Here is a 17220-nt window from a genome sequence, read left to right as displayed (position 1 = left end):
ATCCCAAGCAACAAATAAGGAAGCTAAAAGGCCCCTGAATCTCCTTATCCCTTGCTTTCTTTCTGCCCCAATAAATTATTACTGAAAGTTTGCCACCATCTTCCAAAGCTCCTACAGTCTCAAAGCGTTTCTGCCCCCTTTTCTATTTATGTTGGGGAGAAAGACTCACACTTTCTTTTGCACCTGCCCAGAAGGGTGCTATTACTGTCTATAAACAGAAAAAAAAGTCACCCCAAATCTTTACATTCAACCTAATCAAAATGAAAAAGAGGGGGCGCTAGGGTGATGGGGGGGCAACTGACAAGAGCTAAGCAAACAGGAGGATCAAGGAAAGTAAACATCATTACCTGTGATACTGAGCCTGTAAAAACTGAAACTCTTCCTTAATCCTATCGCAGGACTCGGAAATTGTAAATTTAAAGGGTTGAGCAGGCTGATGCGGTGCCTAAAGAACAACAATAAAATTATTTAATTATCCCACATCACAGGCGAGCGAAGATTGGGAAAACATGCCAAGCAGGGCTAAAAGGGGGAGGGGGGGTCACAGCACATTAAGGCAAAGAGCTATTAAAACTGTCTCTCCCTTACTCCCCCCCTCCCACTTTTCGTCTTTTAACCAAATACAGAGAAAAGTCTCTTCCCCTTAGCTAGGCATCCCCCTCATTCCCCGCAGACATGGACACACGCAAACACACACCGGTTTTTTTCCCATCCACGCCTTTCTCACGAACATCAAGGTTCGAAAGCTCTTTTCTCATTAAGGGTAAGAAGGGGCAACGTCTGGAACACAAGCACTCCCCCCGGCCCGGAATCGAAACTGACAAACAGCCACGGTCTAAGTCAGGGACACTTTGGATACATTGTGAAATTGGCATGAGGGGGTGGGGGGAGGAGAAGGAGCTGAAAACGACACGTTTCATTCTCCAGGGACAAGTGAGAGAGGAGGGGGAGGCATCACCCCCTCCCAGCATACACGCACGCTCGCTCTGCTCTCTCCGCGCTCTTCTCTCTCTCTCTCTCTCTCTCTCTCTCTCTCTCTCTCTCTCTCACACACACACACACACACACACACACACACACACACACGCACACGCACGCACACGCTGGACCCCCATCAGCCCAGGGATGGAGAGAGCTCCCCCGTCTCCTGGTCCCTCTTCGCGCCCCCCCCCCCTTTCCATCTCTGGAAAAACTGAAGGAGCCGAGATCGCAAATGGTTACCCCCGGGTTTTCAGGGTTTCCCGAAGACAACAATAAGAAAATGGCTACAACTCAATTGCTTTCTCGAAACGACACCCCCCCCCCCCCCCCCCGCTCCCCAGTCCTTTCCCCTCCTTGCCAACATCCAGGAGCAGCAAAGGGGCTGACTGGAGTAGGGGCACGGATTTATTTGTTTGCATTCCCCCCCTCCTTTTTTTTCAAACCTTCGTAGTTAAACTGAAAAGGTGGGGAGCGCGGTGGGGGGATCCCAGCCTGGAAGTCTCCCCGCGCCCCCTCCCCGCCGGCCGGGCTTTGCTTCCACTCACCGGGTGTCTGGTTTGCGGGTACATCTTGCTCAGATCGCGAATCATCCAAACCGATTTAGTTGGCGGCGCTGGGCAGAGCGGCTCGGTTCATTTGTTTTAATGGCAACAAGGAGGAGGAGAAGGCACCCGGCGGCCGGGCGGCGGGGCTGGCTGGCTCTCGGAGGAGCGTCTCTCCGGCGGCGGCGGCGGCGGCGGTCCCTGCGCCCCCCTCCCCGCCCCCGGGTCTCGCGTGACACAAGAGGAGGAACCCTCGGCGGCGGCGGCGGCGGCGTCTCTGTCCCCGGCAGAACGGAACCGCTCCAACATTCCACGGGGGGCTTGTCACTGGCCGGCGGTCATTGTAGAGGGTGGAACGTCTCCCCCGGCAACGTTCGGAGGCTGCTGTCCCCACGTTCCGGAGGGGCCGGTCCTTACGAAGGAGCGGCTGCCCGGGAGCCCCTGGAACGTTCCTTTGGCGGGTAATATCCCTCCGATCGCACCAGTCACTGCCCTCCAAATGTGGTGGTGATGGTGAAAACCGCGAAACACCCCGTGTACCCGCACAGTCTCTCTCGCTACCCCACTCCAAACTTTTATTTGTCTTTTAATTGGTTATTATTCCTCCGTATGCAATGCCTCTCTTCTTGCATTAAAAAAAATGCAAACTCCTTTGATTCGGAAGCGGTCCTTGCTTTCAGTGATTCTCTGGAGATTATTCGGTTCACAGCAACGATCTCTTAACATGCACCTTTTAGCTTCTTTTACCTCATCTCATTTCCTGGTTTTTCTTCCTTCCTGTTTTTTCTTGTTTTTCACCCCTCAAAAAAAATTTTTTTTAAAGAAGAGGGGTGTTAAAAAAAAAAGAAAAGAAAAGAAATGCTTTGCGGCTTTATTTCTCTCTCCTTTCAAACTCCTCGAACACCACCACAAAACAACATACAAGTGTGTGAGAGAAGGGGAAGAAAGCAGCAAGCAGCCTAAACAACCGCTCGGAACAGCTCTAACAACACACTCTGTCTAGGTGACTTCTTTGACCAAATTTAGCAGCAGCAAATCATTAACATTCTGATACATATTCACAATCATAGAAGAAGGCGGCGCGGAGCATCCCGGGAGATGTAGTCCGATCCTGGTGACTCTTTCCCTACTCTAAGTTACAGGATTGACCGAGACAGACTACAATCACCGCCAGGCCAAACGACGACTCCTGGGTCCCCCACCAACGCCCCGCCTACTCCCAGCGCAGCGGGCGACACAGACAACCAATCAGAGACCGCTGAACATTAATCGCCGTTCTGTGTTACTGCCCATCATTTCATTTCTGACAAATGGGGAGCCAGTGGGGAGGAGCCGGACAGGCTAGTTCCCACGTGGGGGCCGGGCGTCGCCCGCGGCTCGAGCCAATCAACAGTGTGGGATGAGGTGAGCGGGGGCGGGGCAGAGGCGGCCCGCCCGAGGTGGAGCTTCGCGGTTGCTGACGTTCCTTAGCGCGAGCGTTCGAACAGGGGAAACATTTGTTCAGCTGTCAATCAAAGTAACGTGGGGTTTGGTGGAGCTGCTGCCTCCGCTGCTGCTGCTGTTGCTGGTGCTGCTGCTGCATCTTCAGAACTGGGTGATGGTGGCAAGGGGTGGGGTGGATAGAGAGGGAAGGAAGGAGGCTCGGTGGTGGTCAAACGCACTCAACTTCTTATCCTCGTCCTCCCCCCCAAACCCCCAACTCCCAACCCAAACATGCACACGACGCTGCCCTCCACGGCGGCCGCATTAGCCGCGCCAGGAATGCGGACTAATTAGGGTCCAATGTCTCCTTAAAGAGACAAGCTCGGCCTTGTGTAACGTGCCGAAACCCCTGTTGAGACAAGAGAGGGAGGATCACGCTGATCCCTCTTCTTTCAGTTCACATCAATTTTACGCACCGCTGGAGCCGGCATAATTTTCCGTGTGAACGGGACTGAGTCCCCCCTGCCCTTGTTTGGAGACAAAAAGCACCGCCCAGTGACTTGGGGGGTGGGGGGGTTGTAAAGGGTTGGCACCGCGGGGGGAGAGGGGGGAGAAGGCGCCTCCTCTTAAAGAGTGTAAGACGGATGTGATTGCTGTTTAACCCTAGAGCTCTGACTTGGCTTCTCCCTCCCAGAGAGGGAAAAAGGGGAGAAGCGTACCCAAAGAAGGCTTCCCCCCCACACTCCACCCGATAAGCCAACTTCATCCCAGGCCTGGGTCCGAGAAATAGTGAGCTATCCATGGGCTTCCAGGACTGGGAGAGGAGGCTCGGGATCCCCAAAGAAACTTTATTTCCAGCTTCCACTCCTCCCGGTTTCTACACTTTATGGGGGTGGGGGAAGCACCCTCTTTCCCCCCGCACCAGCCCCTTTGTTGAACAAGAAATGCAGCCCAGCAAGTTTGACTCCGACGGTCTAATAAAGCAAAGGCTGGGGTTCGGAGTGGGGTGGAGGTGGGCAAGGGGGTGGAGAGAGTTCTCTAGGGGTGCGTACCTCTCGCCCATTTTAGCTCCGGAGAGACCGCGAGCTCTCGGGGCTCCCTGTAGGGAAAACGAAGGACGGCCGGGCTGTTGCATGCCCTCCGGGGCGAGGTGGCGCCTCCAACGCCCGGTTCCTCCTCTTTGCGTGTCACCAAGCAGCAGCAGGATGCTCCGCATAGGTGATGAGGGGTGCCAAGCTCCAGGGAGCCTGCCCTCCCTTCATTCCGCCCCCATTAGCGCCAGCCTCCCAAGAGACGCTCACTCCCAGAGAGGAGGAAAGGAGATCTCGAGACCGCTGGAAGAAGCAGCCTGGCCCCGGGCTTTGGGGAGAGCCTGGGGCTCGAGTGCAGGGCTGCCTTGCTAAGCCAGTAGACCCAAGCTTGGTTGATGGAAAGATGGACTTGCCATTCCTGAGCTCTCCAGCCGGTCCCGATTTTAGAGTGGAAGCTTCCTGCGGCACCTTGGACCATGGTTGTTCATGTTAGCAAATGTCACTTGAAGACAAGAATGTTGGATGGTGAGGAGTCTTGAAAACCATGCCCTGCTTGAAGCAGTCAACCTCCCATTTTTCCATGGTACATAGGGCACCTCCTATAAAGAAGAGCGAAGGCAATGACGCAGAAGTGTGTAGAGCCAGTCCCTTCTCTTAAATAGCTCACCATGATGATTGATGATGATGATGATGATGATAAAGGGAAACAATGACAACGAATGGTTGTTGTTAGATTCCTTGGAGACTGTGCCTAGCTCTCATACTAGAGAGCACCACAACCACCCCGAAAAGAGGAGAGGGGTACCTTCCTAGCCGTATCCTGAACCCTCTCCCAAAACTAAGAAAAATAATTAAGTGACTTTTGGTAATAATGTCTGACATCATGACAGAAATGTATGCTGTACTTTCAAAATCATTCATGACTCTTAAGGCACTTTACATACAATATTTTCATGTGATTCTCACCACAAGCAAGTCCCCGTTAGGTCATGTTTTGTTTTCCCCATTTTACCAGTAACTATACTAGTGAGATTAAATGATTTGCTTAAATTCACTCAGTACGGGTCAGAACCCAGACTGTCTCCAAATTGTGGTCTTTGCCTTTCTTACTTGTGTATTTTCTGAAATAATTTATACTTGCCTTTGTAGGATACATAAGTATTCTCTGAAGTTTGTGCAAATAGGGTGATATGTTGCTTGCACTATCATAGAAAGCCTCTGAATCAACTGGACCATATTTACTGAAATTCTGTGTAGCAGTTTCACTTCCCCCAGCACAGGAAACTTGATGAGACTTCTAATATCAGAACCTGAAGAGATACTGAGGGTCAATGAGCAGAGAGTGTCCTTTGCTCTGTGAGGAAATATCAAATAGCTTGTAATAGGAAACTTTCTCATAATACCTCCTGACAGTTGTGTGTCAACAGGAGAGTTGGAAGAGAGGGAGCAAAATGTGGATTTTTTTTCCCCAGGAAAAAACCCAGGTCCTCAGGCATGTTTCATCTTTAAGATGTGAAACAAAGCATTACAGCTTGTAATATCTAAGAGAAAGAAAAAGTCAAATATAAAGGTACTATGAAACATCCCCAGTCCAGAATACTACACCCTGAACAGAAATGTAGTGATTATCATATAAGTACTACAAGTAAGAGAAAAAGGTTTTAGTCTAGAAAAATCATCATTGAACTAAAGAATCAATTGATTTGAGGGCATAATTCTGGCTCAGTCATTGATTTGCAATCACCTAAACATTACAATCTGCCAAATTTCGTATATGCTATACTGATTATAAAAATTTAATAAATTACTGTACAAAATCAACATGAGCTCTTTAGTCATGGCAAACTTTAATGCTTCATAGATAATCTGTGAACCTACCTGACAAGTATCTTGTGAGGATAAAATGAGATAATATGTATAAAGTACTTTGCAAAGTTTATAAATGCTAACTATTGTTATTTATTCATGTGATTGCTATCTCATCCTCATTGCAAAAAAAAAAAGATTCTTATAATCTTAACAGAACTGTAAAAAGAACAATGGGCAATGTATTATTTACTTGAGAAATGGCAGCACCTACCCCGAAACTATTTTCTTTAATTACTCCTAGATTATTTGACTTTCAAAGAGTCTAGAGGCAGAAGGGACCTAAAAATATTTTCTAGTCTAGGCACAAGGGATGCAATAAACAGAATGGAAGTCTGTAGTTAGGAGAAATCTGAGTTCAAAGACCATTTCACTTATTTAGTTCTATGACCATGGGCAACATGCCGTTTTACCTATCTGAGTTTCAGTTTACTCTTCAGTAAAATGGGGATAATAATACCTGTGATATTACCTCTGAAGTTAACTGTGAAAACTTTAATCTCCCTTGCTGATATTCTCATAAAGGGTCACCGATGAAGCAGCCGGGGCTCCTGGTGATTAAGTGATTTGCCCAATCTCACAACTGTTAAGTAGTGAGGTAGAAAAGAAATTCTGTGTTTCCTGGTCCTTTGTGCAGAGCTCATGTTTTCTATACTCTTAAAATTGGTATTGACCAATAAAAATGTGTGGTTTCAATCATATTTACTTAAAAATATTTAATATTTATTTATTTAGGAGGGGGAAGGTAGAAGGAATTATGTTAATAAATTGTGACTGACTGCAGAAAGAATGACCTCTAGGACCCCTTGCACTTAGTTCCCAATGCACAAGTCTCCCTTTTCCTCCCCACTTTCTTTTCCACCACTACTTCCCCTCCCCCCCCTCCCCATACATACTCCTCCTTGGAGGCTCTTAAGACTTGGTAAGAGCAGCTGAAGAAATACACCTAGAGCTTAAACTACTACACTTTTTACTAACAGAGTTGTTTCTTCAATTGCTCTTGCCAAGCCTTCAAATAGGTTTCTGCTTCTGTAACAACCTCAGCCCAGACAGAAATTAGACAGGAGAAATTTGTATTTATTTTTGAAAATTAGAGGGTGAGAGCAGCAAGGTGGAAAGACGGCTGGATTTGGAGTCAGGACCTCATTTCCAATTCTGACTCAACCATTTAATATATATGTTACACCTTGGGCTAATCGCTGAAGAACCATACTGGATCCCAGTTAACCCTCTGTAAAATGAAGAAGCATGGTCCCTAAGGTCCCTTCCAATTCTAAAACCATGCTCCTATGGGCTTAATAGGTACATAATACTTAAAACTTAAGCACTTTGTTGTTGTTATGTTTGGAGTTCCCTCCTTCCCTTCCAAGTTTTCATTAGAGAAGGTCAACATTTGATATAGATATATATTTTTAGAAGCATACAATACATACTTCCATATATCAGTCCCTTCTCTGAAAGTGGGTAGCATTTTCCTTCATAAGTCCTTTGTAGCTAATTTGAATTTTCATATGTCTCAGAATAGTTTAGCCATTCAGTTACTCTGAAAAATATTAGTGTACTGTATACAACATTTTCTTGGTCCTGTTCATTATTTCATTCAAGTCTTTCCTTGGTTTTTTTTGATCAAACTCATCATTTCTTACAGCACAGTGGTATTCCATCACAATCGTATACTACAGCTTCTTCAGCCATTCTGCCCTTCATGGGCTTCCCCTCAATTTCCTGTTCTTTGCCTCCACAAAGAGATCTGCTATAAATATTTTAGAACATATAGGTTCTTTTTCTTTTTCCCAATTACCTTGGGAAACAGACCTAAATACTTAAGTACTTAATACTATACATTGAGGTGAGGGGAAGCATGGAGCTAAATCCTATACTATTTGGTGCGTTATAAAAATGTGTGAAGTTTAAGAATACCTCAGAGTACTAAGCAGATTTTTGTTTCCACTGACCTTGCCTGGTCCTCTGAGTGTCATTAAGTGTGACTCAAATTTTAAGGACCTATAATATTAATACCTGTGTATAACTCTCACAACTATATTTCATATCAGGACTTGTCTATAATATTATATAGTCTTTCCTAGAACAAGTCGGGTCTATCACACAACTTCTCTTCTTAGAAATTCTTTTAAGTCATTGTGAATGAGCCATCATGTAATATCTTGTCCAGGACACTACTAATTTTAGAAAACACTAAAATGGATTCAATCTTATTAGTCAATAATTGTAGTACTTGCCAAATTTCCATCAAAACAAGTAGAAAATTCTGAGAGATTTTCGTTCATTAGGAATAATTTTTTTCAACCTTAGCTTAAAATAAACAAAACAATTTTGACCGCTTTTATTTTGATAGGCTTTTAAAGTCAGTGAGGAAAGACTTACAGTCATCATTAAATGCGTGCTTCATCCTTCCTTGCTGAAGAAGACCATGCCATCAGAGAAATGATGACATGACTTGCACTTGACTTTGTTTTTCTGAGTGAGGGAGGGCTGTGCAGGTCACCAGCCTCACTTCTCCTCCAGAATCATCTGAATCCAGTGACCATCTATATTCATCAGGATGACTGGAGATGACCCAATATGAGGCAATTGGGGTTATGTGACTTGCCTAAGGTCACACAGCTAGTGAGTGTCAAGTGTCTGAGGTGAGATTTGAACTCAGGTCCTCCTGACTCCTGCACTGGTGGTCTATCTACTGCACCACCTAGCCTCCCCTTCATCATTAAATACATTTTATGTGAAAGGTGTAACTTGATCAGGTAAATAAGGATTTTTAATTAGATCCTATGCTATACTATTATGCAGGAATTAATGCATTATGCAAAAGCATTTTTTTTAAAGAAAATAGAAGAACTCTTAGTCTAGTGATAGAAGCATAGAAGTAGCAACTTCTGAAATAGTGAAGAAGGCCTCATGGTAAATCTAACACTGTTCATCCAAATTTAAAACCAACCTGTAATAAACTTAGGAAAGCTAAACTTCCTAGATTAATAGCTATTCAGTTCAGCAAATACTATTGAGAGCCTACTATAGTATTATTAAAACTTAGAGGTTTCCTCAGTGAGAGAATTTGGCAATCTGATACTGATTGACTCATATTCTGATTCGTCTTTTGGTGACTTGAAATGGTAAGAGCATGTATGAAATGTCCTCTATTCCTCAAGTTAGACTTTCTTTAAAGAACAGTAAAAAAAAAAAATCTAAGTAGTAACCATATAAATTAATTCACTATGATCATGAGAAAGTTCAGTAGTCAGTACGTGAGCTAGAAAAATGGATTTTGATATTGTTGTGAACAAATATGATTCACATGTTTACTGTTTTTAAAAGCAAGTTGTTAAAGAACAGGGATTCCTGAATTGGAATTTAGATGTTACTAATTCATTTCAAAATGCAGCACATATAAATGTTCAACACTTCTTTATTTTAAATTTTCAAGTTAAGTATTTCTTCAATAAATGACAATTTCCCACCATTTCCAAATGGCCTTTTTCTTACTTTCCAAATTATTATGTTCTTTGACAGTTCTAAGGGATGATTAAAGTCCACCAGCAGATTAAAGATAAAACATTTCCTTTCAAAAAAAGCATACAAACAAGTCTCTAATGCCTGCAAGAGGGGAAAAAAGTCTGCTTTGTTTATATTCTTGATAAATATCAGTATTGATGATTATAATATTATTTCTAGCACAGCTTCCCTCCTCCAGACCATAATTTCTCTTTAAATTCTGTCTGGATGCATTATAAAAAGTGCCCCAGTTTGGGAACACAGGAGGGAGAGATGGAGAATGAATGGGTTTTCCTCTCCCAGAGATGTTGTGAAAATTAGTCAAATTCAAAAAGCCGCCTTAGGTTCCCAGGGGGAATGATGCTACACATAAACAAAACGGCCTCACCAGTTGTTACGGCAGGATCTCTGCCAATCGCACTGTTTCTGTTATCCCTACAACAGTTTCCTAGAACAGAGAGGCAGATAAATTGTTTATGTTTGTAAGCTCCTTGAAGGCAGGAGCTGGGTTTTTTTTTTGGGGGGGGGGGGGGCGGGTTTGTACCCCTGGACTAGTTAGTTCCTTACTCATAGAGGGCACTTCATAGATGTTGGTGGCATTAGATTTTAAATTTTGGTGAATAAATTATTTTAGTCCCATATATTTTTGAATTATTTATATTATGCCTAAGAGAATTCATAATCAAAGCAGCATCAAACTATTTTTAATTAAACTTGAGTATCTGTGAGACTACTGAATAAGTAGAATTTTACTAATTATTAAAACTAAATATGTACAAACATCACAAGTCAGGAAAGAATTAACGATAAAATACAATATTCCATTAAGTTAGCCACTTAAGTAGTGATCATTTCAGCATTTGCTGCTCTAAGAAAAAAGATTTAGGTGCTGGTCAAACAGAGATCATGTCTCAGTCCTTAAGAGAATAGCTAGCATTGTGTTTATTCTGTTACAAGACAACAAGGATGTAAATTGGAGAGAAATGACAACTAGATCTGTAGTTGTGCATACCAAAAAAAAAATGAATACCTTTTGTTTTTCAAATCTCATTTTCAAGGAGTAAATTGCAGAGATTAACATATTTCCGATCTCCTGGCAGTGAGATTTTTCTTTAAAAGAGTTTAAATATGAAAAAGTGATTCAACAGATGGAAGCTGAATATATTCTTTTTCTGTTGAACAAGACATATATATATGATTCTAATTCACTCAAATTGTTTTCATTTTGTTGATCAACAGTAAATGGCCTATTCTTTATCTTTAGCAGAATAATCACCAAAATAAGAATTTGACATTAAAAAAGAGTAGAAGTAGAAAGGCTTCTCTAGTGTGATATCTAAAAGCAGAATGTTAACCTACTAGCCTAGGAACATGTAACATTTTAGAGCTGTTATATTTCTACATTCAAAAACCTAAACAAGAATGAATAACTGAATTCTGATAGTGTTGAAAAAAAAGTGGCTATTTCAGATCTTTTCTGAGGATCAGGCTTTTGATCACATCCGTGATGACAGCCATCCCCAATTACAGACAAAACATCTCTAAGCTAGCAATTAATTTGCTATATTTCTTAAACTTTGTTCCAACATTACCTTTCCTGAGAGCAGAAAAATCTACTTGTAGACGTGTACGTGAAGCCAGAAGAAGAAACTGCACATTTCTTTGCCACATTTCAGTCTGGTTATTTCCTGATGATTCCTATTCAGGCACCTTTCTCCACAACTCTTTTTTGAGCTAATATTTTAAGGGAAAGACATCACGTATGCTGTTTAAAATGGCATGTCTATAAATATTCTTGTACATTTGCATGGGATATAAGGAAGGGATCAAGTCAGGTCCCTTCTTTTTGTAGATAAGGAAACTGATGAAAATGTAATTAACAAGTTAAGGGCTAGAAAAAGCCAATTCTAAGGGTTTGTTTTCTGAACCAGCAAGGGATGTGGTATGGATAGTGCCAAAGCAAAACATGGGGCAGTTTACCAAACAACCTCTTATTCTATTAGTAACAACTTGAAACTGGGCCTTTGCTATCAGACTCCCATCAGAATGGGGAGGGGTAGAGGAAGAGATAAGCCCATCAGTGAAATAGTATCCTTTAACAACCAGTAACTTCCTGCAATCAAAACCATGCTAGCATGCGGCTTGTTCAAATAAAAATTACTGGACTGGAGCCAAACAAGGAAAAAGTAATTGATAATGTGGTTTTTCAGAAACCACCCATCCATCAAATGTGTCAGTCCTTCATAATGCTTTATTTCCCTTCTGAACAAAGATCTTTAAAATTCATTGTGTGTACTTAAAAACAAAGTGTCCTTGTACTGGTTTATAATGATTCTCTTTTAGTTGGGGGTTTGTTTTGTTATTTGATTACATTCCCTCCCATCCTGCATTTTTTTTTCCAGATAGTTGCTGGAAATTTCTGCCCTTCTTAAACAAAGCATCTTTGTGCTGTATCAGCTTGCATTTTCCTTGGATTGTGTTTGGATGGTGCCTTTTCACTGACTTCAGCATTGGAGTATTGTAGCCACAGCTCCTTTAAGTAGAGTGTAACAAACAGATTCACTGGCCCTTTTTGGATGCTGCATCTGATTAACCGAGCTGTGGGAAATTCTCTTTAGGTGATAGAGGCACACGGGTTATTCTAAATACAAAATTAACCCAGAGAAAAATCTCAGGCCATTAGCACTAGCTATTACTAAAAAAAGCCATCTTCAGTAACACATCTTCTCATTAATTTCTGGATCTTAAACAGCAGAATATAATTTATTTTGGTAATACTGATAACATAAAGCTCCCTTCAATGTTGAGAGATATTTCTGAAAAGTAGGTTGTTTAAATGAATTTCCCTGTATTGGATGCCATTGACCTCCCCACCCTCATTCCCTTACCTTCCCCCAACCCTTTCATTTTCATTAAGAGTAAGATAATACTCCAGAAGAATTCAATTCAAATCAGTAAACATCTCTTAAGTGCCTGCCATATGCCAGAAACTGAGACTAAAAGCCAAAACCCAAGTGAAACCCTGCCTGCCCTCAGAGAGGTTCCATTCCATTGAGGAAACATCATACACACAGATAAATAAATGCAAAGTTTGTACAAAATAAATCAAACATAACTTTGGCCTGAGGGCAAGAGAATGGATTACACATTATGCAAAAGCCTTGTGTGGTAGGTGGCTCATGAAGTGAATTTTGAAAAGAACTTGAGATTTGTATAGATGGAGATGAGCCCTGCCTCACTTAAATCCAATTCACTTGAAAATCAAGATATCACCTTCCCATAGTCACTGGGCCTCTTGGAGATAAAAGGAGAAACAACAAAATGAAGAGGGAGTCCATTTGAGGCCTGAGGCACCGCCTGTGCAAAGGCATGGAGATGAGAGAATGTCTTCTGTGAAGAATAATAAGGCCAGTTTAACTGGACAATCAAGGGCATGGAAGGATACAATGTTTAATAAGGCTGGAAAGGTAATTTAGAACTAAGTTATGAAGGGCTTTAGGTGCCATATAGAATAATTTGTATTTGATCCTAGAGGTAATGGGAATTTGCTAGAGTTTATTGATCAGCGGAGCAACTAGGTCAATTGTTTACTTGTGTGGTTTTGCATTGGTATCTGTGTGAAGGATGGACTGGAAAATGGAGACATTAGCAAAAAGGAGATAATAATGAAACTGTAGCAATAGTCCAGGTAAGAGGAAAGGAGGATTTGAGCTATGGTGTTTGACTAGATGCTCAGAGAGAAGAGGACTGATGCAAGTGACACTGTAGAGGCAGAATTGAAAAGATGAAAAATGATTGATTTGAGGGCAGAAGGAGAATTAAGAATTGAGAATGACTCCCAAAATAGAAGCCTGGGTGCCTTCAAAACAGAGGTGGGTTTCAGGGGGACAATAATGAATTCTGTTTCAGACAGGTTTAATTTGAAATGGGAATGGGAGATCCAAGTATATAGATATCCAGTTGGCCTATCCAGGTGGTGCAGTGGAGAACTGAAGTCAGGAAGACTCATCTTCCTCATTTCAAACCTGGCTTCAGACACATATTAGCAATGTGACCCTGGGCCTATTTGCCTCAGTTTCCCTATCTGTAAAATGAGCTGGAGAAGGAAATGGCAAACCACTCCATTATCTTTGCCAAGAAAATTTAATGAAGGGTGCCTAGAGGTCTAGAGATAGGAGCCAGATATGCAGATTTAGGAGTCTTCTTCATGGAGATGATAATTTAACTCCCCGCTCAGACCTTTGTGAGAGAGCTTGGAGAGAAAGAAGAAAGCCCAGGACTTGCCCAAGGTTACATTCATGCATAAAGTGTGGGATGTGAATAATAATGCAGGAGTTATTACTGAGGAGGAGTGGTCAGACTGGTGGGAGAACCAGAAGAAAAAAGTATAACAAAAACAAAGGGAAGAGAGTATCGGGGAGGAAGGGTCAAACCACTGCCTAGAGGACAAGAGTGAGGAATGAGAGGTGTTGCATTTAGCAAATAAGATGGTATTGGCAGCATGCATAGAGCAGGAAGATATCTTCCTGAGTTTAAATCTGATCTCAGATACTTACGAGCTGTGTGATCCCGGCCAAGTCACTTAACCCTGTTTGCCTCAGTTTCCTCATCTGTAAAAAGAGCTGGAGGTGGAAATGGCAAAACATTGTAGTATGTTTGCTCAAACAAACCCTAAGTAGGGTCACCAAGAGTCAGATGGGATGGAAGCAATTGAAGAATTACAGTCGTGGAGGGAAAATGACCTGTCCCTACGACAAGATGAAAAATCACACATTAGAATGAAGCAAATTTGTCTTCACATCATACATTGCAAAGAAATGGAAAATTTTCTGGCAATTAGATGGAATGGTCTTCCTCCTGGGGGTTGATGGGCTTCCCTCTTTTTAGAGATCCTCAAGTGGAAGGTGGATGAGAATTTACGTGGCTGTACTCTCTACCTTGCCCTTTGCCCTGTGGCTTCTCCCCACATTGGATGAACCTTCATTGAAGGAGGATACTCAAATCATCCGGATCTCCTTGTTCTCCAGGCTGAACAGCCAATTTTCAGACTTTATTTACTATTCCCCCTTGTAGGGTACGTTCAGTGCTCCCTCACCCCTTGTGCTTTCCAGGCATGTAGCATTTTCTTATGTGTTAATTTCTAATTAGAATATAAACTTTAGAGAATCGGGATTTTCTTTCTGCTTGGATTTTTATTCCCAGTCTTAGCACAGTGCCTGGCACCTCTTTGTGGTAATAATAGTCATTTTCAGTCAACTCTGACTCTTCCTGACCCCTTTTGTTGTTTTCTTGGCAAAGATACCAGAGTGGCTTGCCATTTCCTTGTCCATCTCATTTTACAGAGGAGGAAACTGAGGCAAACACTGTCACACAACTAGTAAGTATCTCAAATCGGATTTGAATTCAGGTCTTGCAGACTCCAGGCTGAACGCTCTAAACATTGCGCCACCTAGCTGGCACATAGTAAGTACTTAATAAATATTTATTAACTGACAATATTAGGACTCAAAATGAAAGTCACATATTAAGAATCCTAAAACTGAAAGTGCCGGAAAGCTTGTACCTCAATTGGGGTAATCTAGATATAGATATAAATATAGCCATAATAGCAAAAAACCTATATGGAAAAGGCAAGCCTTGATGCTTTGGAGATGCTGGTGGAGATTTCCACTAGCTTAAACCCCTGGAGCACATATCAAAACATCTATGATTAAACGTTACGGCTTCTTGTTGTCCTTCTATTACCTAGAATTACCACATTCTTTCAAGATAACTCCTGTCTCTGACCATTCCTGACATTGTTGATATTTTAGTTTCAATAATCTTAGATAGATTATTAAACTAAATAATAAATTGTCCAGTCCCTGATAAGGATGATCATTCTACATGCTCTTGTTGAGAAGAAACCTGTCCTATTACCTCAAAGGCATCTTAATAAAATTTGTTTTAGGAAGGATAGCATGGAGTAATGGATAGAGTCCTGACAAGACCTGAGTTCAAGTGTTGCCTCTCCCATGTACAGGCTACATGAATCTGGGCAAATCATTTAACTTCTCAGTGACCCCAGGCAACTTTTTCAGATTATAAATTGCAGAGAAGGAATCTCTCTCTCCTTTTCCTGCAAAGGAAAAGCTCACTGTGTGTTCTCTACAACATTGAAACCACAAGTTCAGTTAAAAAACTTTTTTTTGTAACGTACTTTACTACACTTCATGGAGACAAGAAAATGAAAAATGGTTCGTTTTCCTCTGCTTTATAATTTGGGGATACAACACAAAAATAGAGAAGTATGTATGTTATAATTGGAGGAGGAGAGAGAGAGCAAGAATAACTAAGGAGACCAGGAAAGGCTTTCTACGGGAGATGATGTATGAGCTAGAAATGGAGATGATGAGGATGTGCATGTGTAAATTTACAGAGGTAGTGTATGGAATGCTAATTTTGATGAACAATGAGTAGGCGAGCTTGGCTAAAATATAGCATGTGAGGGTGAGCAAGGTATAGTAAGCCTGGAAAGGCAAGGTGGAGCCATATGGAAGAATGTCAAACTGAAGAACTTATTATAGTCTATCCTAGAGGCAACAGGGAGCCCCTGAAGATTATTGAGCAAGAGAGTCAGATTCTACTTTAAGGAAATTATTTTGCAGCTATGCAAGAGGTTTTTTATAGGAAGGGGAAAGATTGTATACTAGGAGTTTAAATGGAGACTTGCAATAGTTTAGGCAAGAGGAAATGAGGACCTAGATCACAGGGAGATAATATAAAATAAAGCTAAAAAGGGAGGCATTTGATATCAGTATCAGGAACTTAAACTTTTTTTTTTTTTTCAGTAGAGATTGGGAAAATCACTAAAGGTTTTTGATGAAAGCAGTGTCATGATTAGAGTGGTTATCAATGAGATGATTCAGTTCTGATATAAGGAAGGTATTATAGTGAAGATAGACCAAAAACAGAAATATCAATTAAGAGGCTACTACAATTGTCTAGGCAAGAAGAGATAAGAAACTGAACTAAGGTGGTTGCAGTGAAAATAGAAAGGACAGGAGAGATTGGAGAGATATTGATGAGGCAGAATCAATAAGATTTGGATCTTGATTGCACATGGGGATGAGCTAGAGGGAAGAGTCAAAGATAAATGAGGTTATAAAGCCTGGCTGCTCTTGGACAGCCTCTACTTTTTCCATGAGATATTAAAAGTGAAATAACAAAGAGAAAGGTGCTCAGCTGTACCATTCATCAAAAGACCAATACAACAAGGTCAGTAGTTCCATGATTCTTTTTAGCAGAAGAAGTAGCATCAATATTGTAATGACAGGGATCTCAATCACCATTGAAATGAGTCCTATCTTTAGTGCCCAATATTGGACTAGGAGTAGAGGAAATCTTCATAGCTATAGAGTCAGATATAGAGTTACTTCCCTCAAAAGTAGAACAGAAATATATTGTGTACACAAACTATAAACTCTATGTGTAAGTGTCTTGGGTAATGTTCATCAACCAACTATTGGCCATCAATCACTTACAAATTGATTATATTTGAGAGATATTAATGAGCAGATTATATTTGTGTTGAAAAGTCTCACAGTAATGGAGTATTTATTTAACCAATGTCTACTATCTTCATATGGTCGTTAACGTACAGCATTCATTAACAAACTGTCAGAGAAAGCCAACATAAATTATCGTGTAATAGAATATTGTTGCTACATTAGAAATGATGAAGCAGCAGTGTGGTATAATGGGTAAAGAGCTACTCCAGGAATGTAAGGGAGACTTGGATTCAAGTTCAGTGGTCTCTTATGCTCTAAGTAGCCCAGAGGGTACAAATCTGCGTTAATAAAAGAATTTCCTCATTGGTAGTTTCCTAC

General features: G+C 41.7%; 1 protein-coding gene across 5 annotated transcripts in view; it reads right to left on the bottom strand.

Annotated features, from left to right (window-relative positions):
- LOC140501449 (transducin-like enhancer protein 4) overlaps positions 1–1664 on the bottom strand; it is a 154247-nt gene extending 152583 nt beyond the window's left edge. For all 5 annotated transcript variants that reach the window (XR_011966187.1, XR_011966188.1, XR_011966191.1 and 2 more), the window contains exons 1-2: positions 1527–1664; positions 348–445 (exon numbers count right to left, since the gene is read on the bottom strand). Coding sequence is in view for 1 of the 5 variants with exons in the window: in XM_072605068.1 (XP_072461169.1) it covers positions 348–445; positions 1527–1571 (143 nt within the window). In the remaining 4 variants the exon portion in view is untranslated. The remainder of the gene's footprint in view (positions 1–347; positions 446–1526) is intronic.
- Between the last annotated feature and the right edge of the window lie 15556 nt (positions 1665–17220).

Source organism: Notamacropus eugenii, chromosome 1, assembly GCF_028372415.1.
Source record: "Notamacropus eugenii isolate mMacEug1 chromosome 1, mMacEug1.pri_v2, whole genome shotgun sequence".
NCBI lineage: Eukaryota > Metazoa > Chordata > Mammalia > Diprotodontia > Macropodidae > Notamacropus > Notamacropus eugenii.
Note: the sequence above shows the minus strand (reverse complement) of the source record. Positions and strands in the feature narration are given on the sequence as shown.